Below are 20,171 nucleotides of genomic sequence, written 5' to 3'. Positions count from 1 at the left end.
TTTCATTTCCTTGATAACTTTGTACCTGCTCTTTTTCTTATATCTCAACTGTATTTCTAAATGCACAACTGAAGTTATTGCAGTAAAAATCAGGGTTTGAAAGAAAATTTCATCGGGGGAGGAAAAATTCTTATTGGGGGGCAGTGTCCCTATTTAAGCCTTCCCCTGCCCATAGCTATACATCTGGTTTATTCTACACCTCAGAATTCTATAATCTCATTCTGCTCCATTAGTTGACTAAATGTTAGAAGTCATGCTTTCAGATGACATTTATTGTTCATTTGCCCTACCTCATTTTACCATGGGGACCATTATCTTCCATTTGCAACCTTACTCTGTCCTCTGAGGCCATACTACACTTTTTAAAAATTATCTAGTAAGGAGTTAAAGAAATATAAAGAATAGTTGTATTCTTGTATTGCTATAGCTAGGAGCAGACATCCTGGCAAAGGGAATATTCCTGGTCAGGTCAAACATTCCAATGTAAAAGAGAGACTGAATCTCAGGATGTATTTAAAAAACAACAACAACAACAACAATGTTATACCAATGTGTTTCGACCAAGAAATTTTCTATGGTCTTCTTCAGGGGCTATTAAAATAAAAAGTGGAGGGATAATATTTACACCTTAAGACATAAGCAAAGCAGACTGAAGAGATTTCATTCCTATATGTGCACATATGCCTCATATGAAATTGGGTATAAAATACCATCACTTAAAAAACCCTGATATATTTTTAATGCTTCATATTGTTTTCTTGTTGTATTTAGTTGTAAATGTAATTGTAATTGTAAATATAAATGCATTGCTTTGTGTTGCGTTGTTTAATGCTTTTAATGCTTCACGTTGTTTTTAACTTGTACTGTTTTAAATTTTGTTAGCCACCTTGAGTCCCTATACTGGGAGAAAGGCAGGATAGAAATAAATAAATAAATGATGATGATGAGGAGGATGTTTACATTCTAGTAAAATAATTTTCGCTAAATACTTACAAAACAATTTGAAAATGAACCAGTTTTCAATGTGAACTTTCTTTCATTCATGTGAGCTTGGCTACCTGATTTGTAAATTATGTGGAAGGAAGGAAGGAAGGAAGGAAGGAAGGAAGGAAGGAAGGAAGGAAGGAAGGAACAGTAGTAATGTAAGCACATCCTCCCTGTTCAATTCTGCCAGCTCTTTCTCAAGAGCACTCAAAAAATGCTTCTTTATATCAAAAACAGATGAGGATGATGAGGATTATTCCCTATTTTTCTTCAAAAACTGGGACTCATGGTGGCTTATCATTATCATAAAAAAACCCTATATATCTTAAAACATACAAAATGTCAACATTAAAATGGAATTGGTTGAATAAGTGTGTGTGTTAAGTTTCTAAAGAGTAATTTAAAAAACTGGAAAACCCCTTTGGAGAGGGTTAACAGAACTGACAAAGTAATCAGTTAGTACATCTCTCCTTGGCATTTTCACTGTATCTGACTGTAGTACCTGTCAACTGCTTCAGACAAAACTAGGGCTGACTCCAAGTCATGTTGCTGTCTGAGGCAAAGGACAACATGATCTTCCCACTCCAGTCTACTTAAGGAAGCCAACTGGACTGGCAATTGAATGTTATTTTAACACTGGTGACAGGCTAGCATCCTCCACTGCATCTAGAAGATCAGGCTAGTTTAGGGAGCCCAAGGGAGGGTATGTTGTATAAAACAGTTTGCCTTCCTTTTGTATACAGGGGATCATTTAGACTAAACAGTTGAGGATGTAAATTCTTCCTCAGCATCTGTTGCTGAGTCAGGCATGACATTCTGGTTAATATTTGGGTTTGTAACCTGAGGTCTATGGATAGGTTTCAGGGGATTTATGAATGGGGGTGGGGTTCCAAAGGTATTCCACCCTCCTTTGATTTCCTACTTGCCTGTTTGAAAAATACGTTTGAGTATTTTTCTGAAGGGCATGTTCATAACATTCATCTCATTTTCAGTGGGATCCATAACTTCCAAAATATACTTTCATTTTTATCACAGTTGGCCCTAATGGGATAGAAGTTCTTAATATTTAAGAACTTTTCCCTCCATTAGGATAGAAAGAATTTGCTTACTTAGTGTGATGAGAAACATTGTCTCAGAGATTTCAACAATTCCTTGTTGGTACTATCTTCCCAAAGTGCACCTCATGAACAGATTTTTTGTCATTGTTTTAGATTCGTAACAAGAGCAAAGCATCCAAAGCTGGGCTATGTGAAGGGGATGAAGTGATATCTATCAATGGAAACCCTTGTGCTGACTTAACCTATTCTGAAGTTATTACCCTGATGGAAAGCCTGACTGACATGCTGCAGATGCTTATAAAGAGGTAAAGGAAATCTAAATCTACAGTGCTATATAAATAAAGTTTAATAATAATAATAATAATAATAATTCATGCTATATTCTGACAATTATTTCTACATTACTATGTTACACATTTGGGGGAAAGCCATGCATTTTGTATGCCATGGTTTTTGTTTTTTGATCAGAAGTTGTCCTTTAGAATAAAGTCCCTACTTCAGCTCACAACAATAAATAATAATAAAAAAACTTTAAGTGGCTCATTACCCATTACCACGTATGGATGTGAGAGTTGGACAGTGAAGAAAGCTGATAGAAAGAAAATCAACCCATTGAGATGTGAACTGTAAGAGAGCACAAGGGCCACCTAGTCCAACCCCCGTAATGTAGGAATACACAATTAAAGCACTCCTGACAGATGGACATTCGACATCCAGCCTCTGTTTAAAAACCTCTAAAAGAGGAGACTTCCAACACACACTGAGGCAACATATTCCACTATCAAAGAGCTCTTATCATCAAGATGGTCTTCCTAATGTTAAGGTGGAATCTCTTTTCCTGTAGCTTGAATCCATTGTTCTGTGTCCTGATCTCTGGAGCAGCAGAAAATGAGCTTTCTCCATCCAAGATACAGATCAGTTTGTCTGTTCCATTTTCTTGACTCCCAACAATGGGGGGGGGGGGGGGGAGTATGTTATGGTCTTTGGTGGCTTTGATATCTGGAGATCAGTGAATCCACCCCAGGTTTTCTTTAGCTTTGGGTTATCCAAGTTGCTAACCCTATTTAGAAATAGTGTTCAGTACCTTGGATCATGACCCTGTTGAATTAAAACCTGGTATGGATTCATTGTCCCACTGGCCTTGACACCAGCAGCCGCCTCTCTGTTCTGTACTAACTAAATTTTTCCAGACTAACTTCAGAGGCATTTCCATGTAGCGCATATTATGATAGTCTGTTAAAATGTTTGTTTTTAAATATCACCACTTATCACAGCATCTGGTTCTTTATGAGGGCATATGAGAGACAGAACACCTTATTCCATGAATTAAACTGCATTTAATTAGAACATTGACTTGCAACCCTTATCTGCAACCCACACTGCAGAAATAATCCAGTTTGTCACCACGTTAACTGTCATGGGACAATACTATGGAATTCTAGAATTTGTTGTGGCACCAGAGCTCTCTGAGAGAGAAGGCTTAATGTCTCACAAAGCTACAATTCCCAGAATTCCATAGCACTGAGCCATGGCAGTTAACATAGTGTCAATCTGGATTATATCTGCTCTGTGGATGCAGCCTAAATCCCATTGAAAAGTTGCACTTCTACATAAACCTGTAGAGGGTTTTATTTACAAAACAATATTGTATGAGATTAAGCACAGAAGGGGTTTAAATTGTCATAGTGGTTGTGGTGGTATTCATTTCACTTATAAACAACATCACGGTGGAGGGAAAATAACATCTTTAAAGTTTTAACAAAACATTTGTGCAGTCAGATCAAAGGATACTATTTCCCCCAGATATGAATAAGATGAATTTTCAATTTTGAAGTTGAGCTCTGTGATCAGTATTGCTACTTGAATAGTATAACTTTAAGGAAAGATGGTTGACCCACCCAGTGAATTACAAATGATTCTGTATTAATAAGTTTTGAGATAAAAGGTGGAGAGAGCAATTATACTAAAAGGATCCAAGTATATCCATAAGCACAGAACCTTTTAAGGGGGAATTTCTGTCTCTCTCTCTTTCCCTCCCGCCTTCACACATTCAAAGTCAGACACCAAGCTACCAACAAAGGCTAACATTTATTTGGCTTGCCCCCAGGCTTCCTTCCTACAAGGAAATGTTTACAGATTCATAGTTTATATCTATGGAGTACCAGAATTGATTGCCCAAATAATACAACTTGATAGAAACCAGCAACAGTCCCAGAACTTCATAAATTAAGATGTTTGACCTTCTGGGAGCTCAGTTATGCCTCATTAGATGCCATAGATTGATCTTTGGTCCAAATATTGTTTCCAGCAAGTGGTACAGATGCAAGTGATTGTGAGGAATCTTTGGGTAGAGCTGAGTGCCTTATGTTTCCATCCTTTGTCAACATATATAGTTCTTCTAGGGCTCTTCAAGACACAGTAAAGCTGTCACGAAGCTACAGTATTTATTGCTGCAGTTGCCAAGTTTTTTTTTAAAATAAAATCTAAATAATGTTTTGGTTGTCCCAATGGCCTTTCACACTACACAGCTCTAACATTATGGACTTCATCACAAGGGTGGCAAATTGCTTAAATCCTGTGCAGAAATGGGATTGTAAAATTAGGAAAACACCCACAAATGTGGGATGTTTTCAGATGCATTTGCTTGAAAGAGGAATAACGCGAAAATAACCTGAATGGAAAGTCGACAAAAACAACTCCTTTTTAATGTGAAGTCGAAGGCTTTCATGGCCGGCATCCATAGTTTTGTGTGGGTTTTTCAGGCTATGTGGTCATGTTCTAGAAGTTTTTCTTCGTGATGTTTCGCCAGCATCTGTGGCTGGCATCTTCTCTGAAGACCACACACTATCAGGCACAAACCTCTTGAATTGGGTAACACGTGTCCTCATTGCATAGTTTAATTTTATAATATTTCTTTACTTGAATAACCCCTGAACAATGTTGCAATGTAACCTTTATTTGGATTGGTCAAAGGGAGTCAACAAATGTGGTTGTTAGTTAGCAGTTCCATACAAAACATAATTGGTTGGACATTCAGGCTAAAGGATTTGTAAAGGATCAGTGAAGAGTCTTAGAGACAGTTGAGGAGCCACAGATGACCGTCAGTGACAGTTGGCTAAAGAGAGAGAGGGAAAGGGAAAAGGCCAGTCTAAGGGAAACTGATTTCAAGCAAAAGACTGAGTAGAGGAAACTACAGGAAACAGCCCCCCAAACAGAATCATCCTAAGAGCTGAAAGAGAAAGAAAATAGCTGTAAACCACCAGTTTTTGATTATGAGGAACTGGTTCTAGCAGCATATAGGGAAATCAGGTCTAAGGCCAAGGCTACTGAAAATTCATTAAGCTGGAAAAGATGTCTGTGCTTATTAGCAGACATAACCAAAGGTATTTGATCTAAGTACATTTAAGCCATCTCAGCCCATTCGCTGAAGAGAGACATATTATTCCACTGTGCAAGCCATTTCCTCTAATACAGCTCCTTGTTTTGTTCCTCTCATCTTTAGTAATGGTTTCAGTCTTGTGAATACAACACAGGAACTGGGCTACTGGCTTTCTAAAATGGAGACCGGATCATTTTGGGGTGGTAGTAGTAAAAGGTTAGGTAGCTGAGACAGGCTTGTGGTAAGATGTCCCATAGGCCAAAGCCTCATTTAAAAAAAAAAATAAGTAAAGCATAAAGTCTTCACGATTTTTCCATATTTAGAAGTAGTGATAGGACAAGCCAGCTTGTTCCACCATAAATATGCATAGGTCCTACCTGGTAAGGATACACAGCTCAATCCTGCTGGGGACCCTCCTACTAAGGAAAGGCCTGATAATGCCCTTCTTTGTTAAAGTAACCCTTCCACCACCTGTTACACCTCTTTCTTCCATAAAGGAAAAGCAATTAGCGTGTGTCTGTGGGAGGGGGGAGATCAGGAATAGCAGCAATGCTGATGGGACGTTAATTTGCTGGGGGCTTTACCTGAGGTGAAACAGGTCTAGGTCCACTCCTAAGGTCCTCTTCCCTTCAAGCACTTGACCCATTTCCATTTTAAATACTAAAGGCTAAAACTCTTAAGCTATGTTCTGTGGGGTAGCTCTATTAACTTATATAACTCAAATACTACACCTGTAACAGAGAATATTAGAAGGTATTCTCCTTTGCCTCAGTGAGAAAATCCTCATTTTTGCCTGGAAGCATTTTTAAGGTCCACATAAAGCTGAGATGAGGACATTTGTGAAAAGCTTGTGAAAGATTTTCCTATAATTCTTAACATCATCACCCAAACTATTCTGGAATTTAGGAGTTTATCACATGGGAGGAATTTCTCTTAATTTTGAATGAAAAGAAAGTGGGGCCAGAACGCATTCATGTAAATTAGCTAGTTCAGCGAATTTACGTGAATTCGAATTGCGTTTGAACTGACTTCCCATTGCCTGAAAATAGCTTGCCATTGTCTGAAATTGCGTGTGGTAGTCTATCATGCAATAATGTTAAACCACATGATTGCATTCAGATTGCCATTGGATTATGTTTCCAATTTCCCTTGTCTGATAATCTCCAAAGTAACAATGTTTGTAATAAGAGTTATGAACTGCAGAAAAGCCATTCCTATGAATGCAATAATTTAAATAATTGTATAGTTAAAATTCAGTTCTCTAGCTGAGAATAATAGTACTTCCATTCTTCTTCTAGATATGCAAAGTATTGCTATGATATCTTCATAAGGGACAAACTGCTGAAAGGAAGGGCACAACTCTAGTTCTATGTCACTGGTATGACAGAGAGAGATGTATAGCTTTATCTCCCACAGTCCCTTTTAGCAGCATTTGTGGGTGATAGCCCTTTTCTGCTGTTGTTTCACAGCCCTGGTATTCACAAGCATGGAAACTGTGCTCCAGAATTTGGAAAAATTTACCCTTCTAAGCGCTTCTCTGATCCTGGGAGTATATATGAGTACTAAGCACTGATAATCTTATCCTGTATGTATTTGTCTAATCTCTCTTTAAAGCCATCTATGCTGGTGGCTGTCACCACATCTTGTGGCAATGAAGTACATAGTTCATCCACTGTGTAAAGAATTAGTTCTTTTTGTCTGTTCTTAATACTCCACCATTAAGCTTCATTGGATGACTGAGTTCTATTGTTATAAAACAACAGGAAAACCTTCTTTCTATCCATTTTATTGACAGTGTGCACAATTTGTATATATAATTATTTATCAGCATTATATGCTTAAATTGGTCTGCTAGGCAAATATAAATCCTCTAGCAGCTACAATGAAGATTTATTTTGGTGTACATTCAGTCTCATTCACATTCCACACAAAATTCAAACGAGAATGATAAGAACTTGTAACAGTCCTTTTAGTGGTCGTAGGAGCTTTTTAAAAATAGCTTAATTGCTAAGAGTCACAGAAAAATGTTGCAGGTAGCTCAGTAACTTGGCAATTTGCAAGTATAGTGACCAATGGTCAATTTACGTGTATTTCATTTATTGTACCCTTAGGACTTTTGATGAGATTTATTAATTATTTTCTTTAACTTCAGTGTCATCCATTCAAGGAGCGTTGGGGTCATATCCATATGTCTATTCTATTTTAAAAAATATCTGGGTAAAATCTTGGGATGCTCCAGCTCTTCTGAAAGTCTGAACATTGGACAGATTCTGTAATCCATTTTTAAAGTGAGTTAATAATGAGTTATACTGACAGCAACATATTTCTACTATTTGCTTTGTGTGTGTTTGTGTGCCTGCAGATCTTCCAGTGGGATAAGTGAGGCTCTAAGTCCTGAAAAAGAAAATGGAAGACACAGTGAAATCAAAAATGAGGAATATAAAGAAAGTACGACCCTGCAGATCAGAACAGCAGTACCAAAGGTTCACCAAGAATTGCTGATTACAGGGGTGACTGTGGAAACAACTTCAAAAGATGTGGAACAAAGTCATGTGGATTTTTCTGGGACAAAACAAGAGAGAGAGCTAACCCCCTCCCACAAAATCCCCCCTAAAGTAATAGAAGTTCCCGAAGCACACCTAATAGACATGCCTGCTCTCACTAGGGGGAATGGAGAAAAGCCAGGCCCTACAGTTGAGTTACAGTTGTCCCTCTCGCATGACAAACCCAAAGGCACCAATGCTCCTGCAGTGACTGTCCTGAGGACTGAAGAGTGCAAGCCTCTGGAAACAGGACCCACCCTCCTGAAAGATGGGACTAGCTGGGTGATTCCAGCTCCTGCGACTAAAGATCCCACTGTCCAGTGGTCAAGCAGGTCATTCCAGATTGCTAGTGGCAACACAGGGGTCAAAGCAATCCATGAAACGGAAACAAAGGAGCCTTCTCTCACCAAAGTAGAAGTGATCCTGGACTGCTCTAGCCAGGCAAAGGAAAGCTCCAGGTCTGTGTCTGAAAAGGGGTGTGTGGATTCTCAAGTGGAAGGAGGGCAGTCAGAAGCACCTCCTTCTATAGTCTCCTTTGGAATCTCATCTGAAGGCACAGAGCAGGCAGAAGACGATCTGCACTCTGAAAGGGAACATAGCAGACCTCACAAACACCGGGCGAGGCACGCCAGTAAGTATGTCACAGCTTAACGGGTGGTATTGTTTGAAGGATATATTTTGTAACAGGCAAGATTTTGGAACACCGTTATATCCACATGCTTAGAACTAATACATACTTTACAAGGAGGCTTCCTAGGTTCCCTCTTCTGTCCACTTCTCTCTCATAAAAACGAAATACAACTCAGTTTCTTTTATTTTTGCAAACTCTGTAATATGGTTATGGCAGGAGCTACTTGCGCTTTGTAACTCTAACTTGGAAGCTTGCTTTGTAATATAATCTGACTCTGTTTTTCTGTAAGACTAACTTTTGACTTCGAAATAAAAATACTGGCTTGTTTTGATAGCGTCCCAGGATTGTTAACAAAGACTTAAAAGGCAATTTGAGAGAGATTGTACCACAAGAGAAACATGTTGTCAGACATATCACAGATGCCTTTAGAATTCACTTTTAAGAAAGAAAACCAACCTTTTCTCTAGAAGGGATGTAGCATCTTTAAAAGTGCAAATGATGCTACTTCTATTAAAAGCTGGGAAGAATTTAAAAAAGAAAGAAAGGAAAGGAAAGGCTAGTAGTGAAGCTTGATGATGCTTGCAGAAAGTCACTTTGATGGACACCAGCATGTGTATTTTTGGCTAGTTATATGATCCTTTCAGTTTTGCAAGGCTTCCCTAGACTGTAAACTGAACTTACTATTCCTTCTGCTTTCCATACCTAGAGGTCAGTGCAAAACCTAAGCAAGGTCTTACTTGGAAGTAATCTGGATGACAAGTAGTAATACAGATAAGAAGACTAACTCTGATTCGCCTTTTCTCAAAGCATCTGCTTATCAATTCAGTTCTATTGCTGGCACTTGTGCAATCATACCTATTTCAAGAATTCTGTCAAGGGATTTCATTGCAAAATAGCAGAGGCGCAATGATATATCATAGTACTTAGCTAACTTACGCAGACTGCCAAGATAAGCATGACAACCCGTTGCTAATTCCCCCAGAAGCATATTTTTAGAATTGTAGCCATTTGTATTGGTGTGTGGAGTAAGCCATAATTTACACTCAAAGGATCCTCACGTAATCACAGCTTTATGTCATATTAAAAGGAGTACAAAGGAACAGCATGCATGCTTTACGTTTTGGCAATGAAGTCAGGAAGAGCAACTGTGAAACTGTGTCTGTCAAGTTATACCACTGATTAACTCAGAAGAACATACAACTAAAAAGAACCCCAACAATATGGTATAATTTCCCTTCCTTAATATACAATTGCTTTGAGAGAAGTACAGTTTGAACAAATCAGAGAGTGGCTTCCACTATTGAAAAATAAAGGGAAAAAAAAGATTATTCTTTTCTAACAAAATATAAACTTTGGACCCTAAGAACAACCTTAGATATGCTCAAATATTAAGTTAAATTTGTCTTTTCAAATTATTATTTTAGCTGCCAGCCTCCATGCACTCTCACTTACTTCTTCAGAAACTCCCCACAGTTTCAAAGCAATAATACTATGAGGTATGAAACAATGCTATTTGACCCCCCCCCCCAAAAAAAAAAAAAAAAAAACAGAAATAGAAAGCTCTCTTGAGCATGTGCTGCTCATTCTTGGTTTTCCCTATTTGCAATTTGAATTAGTAACTATATTGTTATATTCCAATGGAAAATGTTCATAATATTTCAGAGGTATTGAGGGCTGGTCCTACCATTAGAATGTGTAACGCAGCTGCCTTAAGCATCTGCTCTGGAATATTATGAAAAGGTGCAAATTTTTATTTTATTTGTTATTCCTACTGAATTTTGATTTTATTGTTTTTGGGAGGGGGGACCAGATATAAAACAACTGGTCTCAGTTCAGGTGCAGTGCCACCTTGACTTGAGGATGAGGATGCAAAAAGGCTCTGTTTGGGGCTCCCTCTCAAGGCAGTAACATTTCTTGGATATCCACTGGACTATAAAACTAGTCTATAAAACAACAGAGTACACACAAGCTATGTGTTGTTAAATTAATACATTCTGAATAGTAACATTCTGAGGGCTGCCTACCATGATGTTTATAATTGTATGTATTGTATGTTGTGCAAAATAAGAATTACTATATTAGTGTCTTGTCCTCCCTCCCTCTACCACACCATTAGTCAATAGGTATTCCAGTCCTATGCATGTTACCTCCAATGGGTGAGTGCATAGGATTGCAGCCATAGTTATAAATCTCCTGATGTTAGAAACATCTTTCCATTATGGAAGGACTATGTTTGCATATGGGTGTACAACTCTGATGTAAGCATGTAATATGAATATGATAGAGGGGAAAGAAAATTACTTTAGTATCAGTAGAATTATTCCTCTAGCAGCTATTTCAAGGTGAACTTTCTGTTATCAGAAGCTTTTTAAAAAGGATTATTAGCAGCCTGATCACATTGAAATTGTCCTCATTTTAGTCACCTTATACTTCTAGGTCATACATTACTCTTTTTTTACTCTAGAAGTCTGCAGCCCAATACTAGCCTAGCATTAAGGAGAGGCTTTTCTCTAACAGTAGTCTGATTGCACTTAATTAACAACTTCGCTCCATGTTCTTAAAAAAACACCCTCTTCTGAGTAGCTTTCAAAATTCCATGGTGAAAATAATCTAAGAGGGTGAGGGGTTCAAATCAAGATTATTGTTTTCTGTAACATTTTAGGATCAGTAGGATCAATGTCAGGGAGTTTGCTAGGAACAACAGGGGCCATATATGAAGCTAGGCTGAGTGTGAACTTGACTAGGGACAATTCACTTGAGAACATGACACTAATTGAACTTAACTGGAAACCAAAAGAGTGAATTAGTAATGTTAACTATACAGCCCTGTCATTCTTGTGTGGATATGACTCATTTGGTAACACCACTTCAAATAATGTCTTTCTTCTCTATATCTATTTGTATAAGTTCCTGCAATTTCTCTTGTCTTGTGTTTATCAGGGGGGAAATTGCTTGCTTTCTGTAGGAACAGATATGTCTGGGCTGGCTAATATTAAAATAGCAACTTCGGATTTGAGGGCTTGAGGATTCCACCTCCCTTTCCATCTTTTCAACAGAAGATAGCCATACCTTACATAAAATGTTTTTGAAAGCCTCTTTAGATGAATTTGGGTTTAGTATATGTAATGGACACCTACAAGTAGAGAAATAAACAAAGCTGCTTTGTGTGTTCAGAATTCATTTTGCCCTAATAAGTATACTGATCTATTACCCCACCTCATTTGACTTAAAGGCCAATGGCATGCCTTATACAATGAATTTCAGACAGTTCTGTGACATTCAATTATTTCCAGTAGGCTTTCTCCCCCACATCATCAGTAATGTACTAGATGGCCCAGATCTGTCTGGCCTCTTTGAATCTGACCTTTACATTTCAATGAGATCAAATCACACCCTGGTTATAAAAAAGATATAAATGGGAAAGACTTGTAGAACCAGCTGTAATTTACAGCGTATGTGAGTGAGACTTAATCCAGCTATTTAGATGAATGGGGTGACCTCCTCTATTTTGAATGCTCAGCATAGAAATTGAACCTTGAACTAGGTAGAAAATATCAATTAATGTATAAAAGGAAATAAAATTGCACATGAAAATAAATTCTCCAGTACTTTATGCAGAGATTGGCAAAAGGAAGAAAAAAAATTTCCTTCCTTCCTTCCTTTTCAAAGCAAAGCATTGCCATTGCCTATTACATGTCTAAAAACAACTTCTTGTATTGCAAAGTTACTTTATGACTTTAAACAAAACCTTAGGATTTATAAGAAAATGATATAAACCTTGATGAATTCCTTCAAATGCCTCTGAAATTCACTTAAAACTTAATTTTTAAAAGTAACATTAAAATGCTACTTATTACACCAATAGATTCACCCCATTTCCATTTGATATATTACTATTGTATTGGAACTTCATTATTCTATTGTTCCCAAAAGAATAACACATTACAGCCAACTACATTACTCAGTTGCTTATTATTTCTACGCTATGTGTTCGTGTACTTACTATTTCATCAAATACCAGTCAAACTGCAATTTGGTGGCTCCAGATAATATTCATAACTGGAACATTCTGTTTGTCCCCAGAACACCAACAGAGAAAAGCTAGTATTACATTCTTCAGAGTCTAGAGAAAATAGACTCTAGATAGGGGGATAGGGCTCAAGGAAAGAACTGTAGGTTGCATGTAGACCCACAATGACATCTGCCCTTGCTCTAGCCTAATAGCTAAAAATTTGCTATTTGTATGTATTTACTATATTTTTCAAAGAGTTGAGGGAAAGGCATCCAGATTAATTACACTTGAGGGGACTATCCCTATAAATATCAGTGTTTCGATAAGCACTTTTTTCTTAAGTGTTAAAGAATTTCAGGAACAGATCGTACATCAAGAAAAAGATTGGCAAAACCTTTCTGGGAATATGTATATGTAAGTCAACATTCCTAGTATGTGGAGATTGATGTGACTGCTAATTTATCCTCTTATGTTATACTCTCTTATATTAGGCACACAGAACAAAGCAGATGCCTTATATCAAATGCTGTTACAAATTGAGCTAGCAAATCCACAGGAGGGATGGGGGATATTGTTCAAAGAATGTCAGGGAGTGTTTGCTATGGAATTTTAATCATGGTTGTAACTGGAAAAATTAATATTAATACCATGCCCATGCATCTTTGCATAACTGAGGATTCCAGCTTTAGAATAAGAAAGACTACTATTGTATTGTATTCTTGCACCCCAAATAGCTATTGTGCAGCTTATTGTTAAAATTGTTCTCATGTTAAATTTGACCCAGTGCAGTAAAATATGTTCCTTAATCCTTTCCTGCAGGGCTCAGACGCAGTGAGAGCCTGTCAGAAAAACAGGTGAAAGAAGCCAAATCTAAATGTAAGAGCATTGCCTTATTGCTGACAGCAGCTCCCAATCCCAACTCCAAAGGAGTGTTGATGTTCAAGAAGCGTCGCCAAAGGGCCAGGAAATATACTTTGGTCAGCTACGGCACTGGGGAACTAGAGCGTTACGAGGACGAGGGGGAAGAAGACGAGGGGGAAGAAGGTGAGAAAGAGAACACTTTTGAAGTCACTCTACTAGGCACGAGTGAGTCAGAAATCGATGAAGATTTCTTTTCTGATCTTGACAAAGAAGACCGGATTGTGACATTTGACTGGGACACTGGGCTACTTGAAGTTGAAAAGAAACCAAAAAGTGGGGACGAGATGTCTCAGCTTCTTCCAGACAGCAAGGGCAAAGGGGCACTCATGTTTGCCAAAAGACGTCAAAGGGTAGACCAGGTCACTGCCGAACAAGAGGCTATGAAGATGCAGGGAATGCACAGAAGTTCTGAGGAACACCGAGAAGCCACTTCTGTAGAAAGTACCCAGAAAATTAGTTCCTCCTTGTATCAAGCAAAGCAAGAAGCTTCTAGAGTTCAGCAGAGCCATGTTAGCAAAAGCTACATAGAGGTGAGCCACAGTCATGGTACAACAATTCAACAAAATGGCATTGGTGTTGCTCCTGAGACAAATATGATCTATCCATCTTCAGAAAACCTTAAACCAGCTGCTTCAAACAGAACAGCTAAACCTTTCCCTGGTGTACAGAACAGAGCAGCAGCACCATTTTCACCCACCAGAAGTATGACTAGCCCCCTCTCAGATCTACCTGCACCACCTCCTTATACATCAGCGAGCCCACCACCTGAAGCCATGTACAGAACTGTGTTAACTCCAGTTGCCACCAGCACAACTCAGTCAACTCTGTTGTCTCCAATTGAATCAACTGAGCAGATTGCATCCAGGGACGAAAGGATTGCAGTACCTGCCAAAAGAACTGGAATATTGCAAGAGGCAAAAAGAAGAAGTACAGCAAAGCCTATGTTTACTTTCAAAGAAGCCCCCAAGATGAGTCCCAATCCTGCTCTTTTGTCCCTTGTACAACATACAGAAGGGAAAAAAGGTGCTGGCACGGGCTTTGAATCAGGTCCTGAAGAAGACTACCTCAGTTTGGGAGCAGAGGCCTGTAATTTCATGCAAATCCAAGCAGCCAAACAGAAGATCCCACCTCCAGTTGCTCCAAAACCATCACTTAAGGTTTCTCCTACTGCCACGACACCTGTATCACCAGTCTGGTCCCCTCCAGCTGTGGCAATTACCCAGCCTCCTGTCTTTCCAGCTCCAAATTCACCTGAAGTGGCTGCTCCAGGACCTATCAAAACAGTGCAACCTGCTTATCCCCCACCACAGCCTCCTACTTCTCTTAACCTAGCTAGTCCCCTTAAAGGACCTCAAACAGCAATGTCACACCAAAATTATACACCTAAAACCACACCTACCACACCACTAGGAAACAGTGTGCTTGCTGGAGGAGTTGGGCCGGCTTTTGAAATGCCCCCAGCTTTGAGTGGGAAGGGAGCCCAACTTTTTGCCAAAAGACAATCACGGATGGAAAAGTATGTGGTTGACTCAGAAACTGTGCAAGCCAATATGGCACGGGCTTCATCACCAACACCATCTCTACCAGCTTCTTGGAAATACTCATCAAATGTCCGAGCACCACCACCTGTAGCATACAACCCCATCCAGTCCCCATCTTATCCTCTTGCTGCTACCAAACCACAGTCAAAGTCTCCTGGAGCTGCCAAAACAACCAAGAAAAAGCCTAAGAAAGCACTTAGTTCTTTGGAAGTTATGAAGCATCAACCATACCAGCTGAATGCATCCTTATTTACTTTTCAACCTCCTTCTGATAAAGAAGGCCTGCCTAAGCAACCTACAAAGTTTGACTCACTGTCTGCCTCAAAACAAGCTTTACCTTCAAGATCTCTCGATACTGGTTCTCCTGCTAATGTCCGAGCATCTTCAGTGTACTCTGTACCAGCCTACAGTTCACAACCATTCTCCGCATCAAATGCCTCCAGCCCTGTAATTGAGTCCTGTGCACCAACAGTTCACTCTACTTTTTTGAAGCAAGAATCAGCCTCCTCCTCTATGTTTACTACTCCCAGGCCAAAGTTCTCAGCCAAGAAAGTTGGTGTCACAGCACAGGTGTGGAAACCCTCAACCATTGAAGAGTAAAACATATATACAACTCAGTATCCACTTGGCTTGCAATGAATTGTTTGCAGTGGTGATCTGGCACCCAAAGTAATCCTTAGCTTACTTAATAATTTTTAAACTATCAATGAAATCTGGGTCCAAAAAATAAAAAAAAGTTTAATTCTGAAATTCTGTGCATATTTACCTGGGTGTAAGCTCCGCTGAATACAGTAGGACTTACCTTTGAGTAAGCATGCACAGCATTGCACAACAAATGTTTTTGAAAGAAATCAATATGAATATTAATTTCAGATGACACATGCTTGTATGTAGTCATCTGTATAACAAATAGGCATGTGTATAATGTCCCAAAATGGACATTATTAAGTATTACGTAAGCAGGATGCTAGGTGTTAGTGCTTCAGTACACACATATACAGGGAACACTGTTCCTGTATTTCAACAGTTAGAACATAGCTTTCACAGGGCTTTGTGGGTGGGTATGCAAAATATACCATTCTCTGATAGCCAAATGGTTCAGGTACAATTAACAGTTACTGATATTAGATTTATTTTTAAGTGGTCTAATATTATATCTTTTGCAAATGCTGTGTTCAAAATAGATATACAAAATATTTGGAACATCTTTGCAGTTAAATCATTATGGAGAATCTTGTTAAGATACCTTTTCAGAACCCCATTAATCTATATTGACGGGTAGGCTGATTCCTGCTATCTGTTTTCCCACTTCACCCATGTATATGGAAATGTGTGGCTTCCCCTTTGGTATATCCACAATGAAAATATGGATATATAAAATTAAAAACAGAGTTTTCCCAATTCTCAGTTTAAAACTGCACGTGAACTGCCATGATGGATCCATGATAATTCATCCTAAAAAAGCATATGGCTGTCTTTCATGTGACTCCACTATGTCACAATCACAGAAAAATATTTCGTGCAAATTGGCACTGATAGTTAGCCTCTGCTTTGGTTCACTTGAGATCCGATTGCAGAATTGCATTCTTAGGCAGTAAACTAGTGACTCAATGGTGATTCACAACCATGAATTATGGTACGTCTTTGATTCACTCTCTCTGTCCCTCCCCAAGGGTCTGTTGGGGGTGAGTTTTGCTATATGTGAAGAAGAAAGATATTATGAGAAGAAGCTTAGGCTGAGGAGGTTGTTAGAATTTTTCCGATTTTTTAGGAAATGTTGACCTCCACGGTGCTAGCACTATTTTTTTTTTACAACAAGCAAATATCACGAGAGAAAGACAATAAAAATTAGAAGTATTGAAGAGCCAGGATAATCTGGGTTCTACAACTGTGGAAGCAGTGCAATATGTTCATGTTAAAGTATAGTGACTCAAAGCTGAAGGGACATAATTTTGCAACCAAATCAGTATGTGCCTTGAAAATAATTGTCTAATGACATGCTATGATTCCTGGCCTTATCTTTCTGCTGATCACTTGGCACATTTCTTGTTTTCACTTTGGGCTTTCCAATCCTGCTTCTTCTTTCCATTGGTGTTTCTTTTTTTATTCTTGTCTTTCACTCTAATTATAATTAATATACTGTGGACCAGGAGGATCAAGACACTGTTACCATGTCATATTTTGCTGAATATCTTGGGCTAGATTCTGATGATGTTAGTTATAGCTGTGATATGAAAGAATGGTATTTGATAGGCAAGTTATTGAATGTCTAGATACTTACAGAATAACTGAACACAGACTAATTTTCCACTTTAAACTATTCTCTATTCTTATCAAAACTAGTTCTATAAGATGTGCCTTGACTGTGAGGATGTCTAGTATGATGAATACAATTTGTACCCTTGAAGGGGGGCATACACATATGTGTAGATTCCTTACCACAATTTCCACCAACATAATATGATATTATGATTAGAGAAGCATCTAGCTGGAAGGTCATATCAGTGGACAGACAAATAACACATCAATATCGGCTCCATATGGTTGTGGAAACATAAGTGATTGGGAACAGTGGCCCATACTGTGCTGGTGATATTTTTAATGTGACATTGAAACAATGAAAAAGTGTGAAGATAGGCCACCATAAGAAAAGGGAAATCAGTGCAAAGTCTGCCTCACAAAGGTATACACTCAGGAAATATTTCAATTGCATGTTGCATTGTACACTTAAAACATATGCATTCCTTGATATGCAGGCCTTATCTAAAGCTCATGGAACAACTTTTCTTGACTAGCAGCAACATATTTGTTCAAATAGTCCTGTTTAACCCCATGGAGCTTTTGTCTGAAGTTACAATGGTAGGTGGTTTTGAAAAGGATATTTTAGTTGAATTATTCTGTAGTGGCAGTCAAGGTTGAGTGTATAAATTTTAAGAATCTAGCCCATTCTACATAGACGTGTACACAGAGGATTATTTTGCAGCACAATTTATCTAAGCTTATATGGTACCAATATTTTAATCCTCTTGAGATCTTTTTGTTCATTTTCCACTTGCAATTTATTTTATTTTTCTCTCTGACATTAAAAGGTTTCCTTTCTTCTTTCCTTGATTTTGTGCTTTTTCTTTAGTTTCCGTGATGAAAATATAGTTTCATTTCCTTCCTTCCTTCCTTCCTTCCTTCCTTCCTTCCTTCCTTCCTTCCGTCCTTCCTTCCTTCCTTCCTTCCTTCCTTCCCCAGAATGTCAACATGAACCCATTCAGATTCTACTGAATTGATTCACCCTTACAACAGACCTATTACATTAAATCTGAACAGGGTTTCTCATAACACTTATGGTATTAAATAAATCAGTTTATCTGACTAGTCATAAAGCCATGTTCCAGCAGCTGACCATTGGATTTCATATATGTAGTTCTTTATTTTCTATTAAAACAAAGAGAAAAGGAGGACAGAGAAAGACATTCCACTAATGTATCTTGTCCTCTGTTATCACAGGTATTCCAGTGTTTGATCATTTTCATAGAGATATTTTAGAACCTGAAGGGAAAGATTATAGGGAAGCCTTCTTTCACAAACCTTATTATTCCCTTCTCAGCTTTCATTCACTCTTCTGCTAGTTAATCTCTCTCTCTTAAATGCTGATCGGATAAAATTGTCAGAATAATGTCCAAGTGCTGATGCCCCATCACTGTGAGAACATCTCAGAAATGACAGAATCATCCTTTCCCAGTCTAGCTTCCTAAGGGTGACTCATTTGTTGCCTTTCAGAGCTGCTGATATTTTGCTCTGCTTCTTGGGTTCCTCCCATTTAGGAATCCTTCTTTAAGTGAGGTGAGTGAGAACTGTTGGGTTGAGTGCTAGGATGCCAAAAATGCTCCTCTAGTAATTTAAATGTAAATTAATTACTCTACCCTACTTTACACAACAGTTTTAGTGAGCTGACATGAGGTGCATCTGTTAAAATTACAGTCGGCTTATGACTGTTCAGCACCTAGGCTTGAACCAAGGGAGAGTGAGTTGTAATCTGGATATACAGTGACACACTTACAACACTTATTCATCCCATTGAAGTCCACACAGTAAACAACTATTGGATTCAACTTGTTAAAACATTTACTTGAATCAGAATATTGCTTTGATACAAATATAACAGAGGTTAGAATTCATAAAACTTCTTCTTATGAGTGTATTAATCTGCATTTTAAAAACAATGCTCTTTTCAAAATAACTATCCAAAATGATTTTTAAAAAAGAAGAAGTGTCAGATTCATACACAGTGATAAGTTCAATGTTTACTTTTAAGTGCTGTTTTCCAAGAAGTGTGCTGGAGCACCTATATTTTGCCATGACACAAGGAGCCCTTGTCCTCTTCCTGAGTTGAGAGTTTTAGATGCTTTTCATTTTTAACTCCATCAGCAATGGGTTGCAAAGGGGACTGGTAACAGAATACAGGGCCTCTCACCTCTTGTTCAAATATGGCCTAGGGCAGGAATGACTGAAAGCCATGGCCAGCTGCTGAGCAGTCTGAGTGACATCAGTGGATGGTGACTGTCAGTCCAGCCAAAGCAGAGTAGTTTCCCTCACACCCAAACATAATTCAAATAAGCATTAACTGGCATTCTTTCTGGAAGATCCAGAAAGGCCAAGGAAATGTGAACAAATGTTAAAGTGATAATACACTCTAGGTTATGTAGTATATATCCCCTCCTGCAAATCAACATTATCCATTTTTTTCAAGTCCTTGGGTTTTCAAACTGCCTTTATTTTTGAGGCATTGAATGCAAAAGCTGAAGGGAATGCCTGTAGGACAGCAAAGGGACCAGTAGGTCCACTGCATAAGAACGTTAGGGAGCAGTGAACTTTGGAGAGCTGTGAAAGGAACATTTGCAGCTTTTGGCTGTTATTGCCCTCCTATCAACCTATTTACATATGCTTTCTCTAGATGCCACGTGCTATACTTTGCTCTTGTGTGTTAAACCTATACCCATTTATGCAAGCCCCGGCTATATTTCAAAAATCAAATCTGAGGATGATTATGAAAATATGTAAGACCTGAAACACTCTGGAGACATGGGCTCACAAGCTCATGTTTGCTTAAC

At 38.5% G+C, this 20,171-nt stretch overlaps 1 protein-coding gene across 2 annotated transcripts in view; it reads left to right on the top strand.

The window, feature by feature from the left end:
• The window catches only part of SYNPO2 (synaptopodin 2), a 115,093-nt gene that overhangs the window by 75,418 nt on the left and 19,504 nt on the right, over positions 1-20,171 (top strand). The window contains exons 2-4 of one of the 2 annotated variants that reach the window (XM_089525887.1): positions 2,196-2,347; positions 7,784-8,595; positions 13,427-15,639. In XM_089525887.1, coding sequence (XP_089382013.1) covers positions 2,196-2,347; positions 7,784-8,595; positions 13,427-15,639 — 3,177 coding nt within the window. Of the gene's footprint in view, positions 1-2,195; positions 2,348-7,783; positions 8,596-13,426; positions 18,181-20,171 lie in introns of those variants that run through there. The other variant, XM_089525886.1, reaches the window with a different exon arrangement.

The sequence above is a fragment of the Sceloporus occidentalis genome, unplaced genomic scaffold (assembly GCF_023333645.1).
Source record: "Sceloporus occidentalis isolate IW3139 unplaced genomic scaffold, rSceOcc1.0.p SCAF_5, whole genome shotgun sequence".
Lineage (NCBI taxonomy): Eukaryota > Metazoa > Chordata > Lepidosauria > Squamata > Phrynosomatidae > Sceloporus > Sceloporus occidentalis.
Note: the sequence above shows the minus strand (reverse complement) of the source record. Positions and strands in the feature narration are given on the sequence as shown.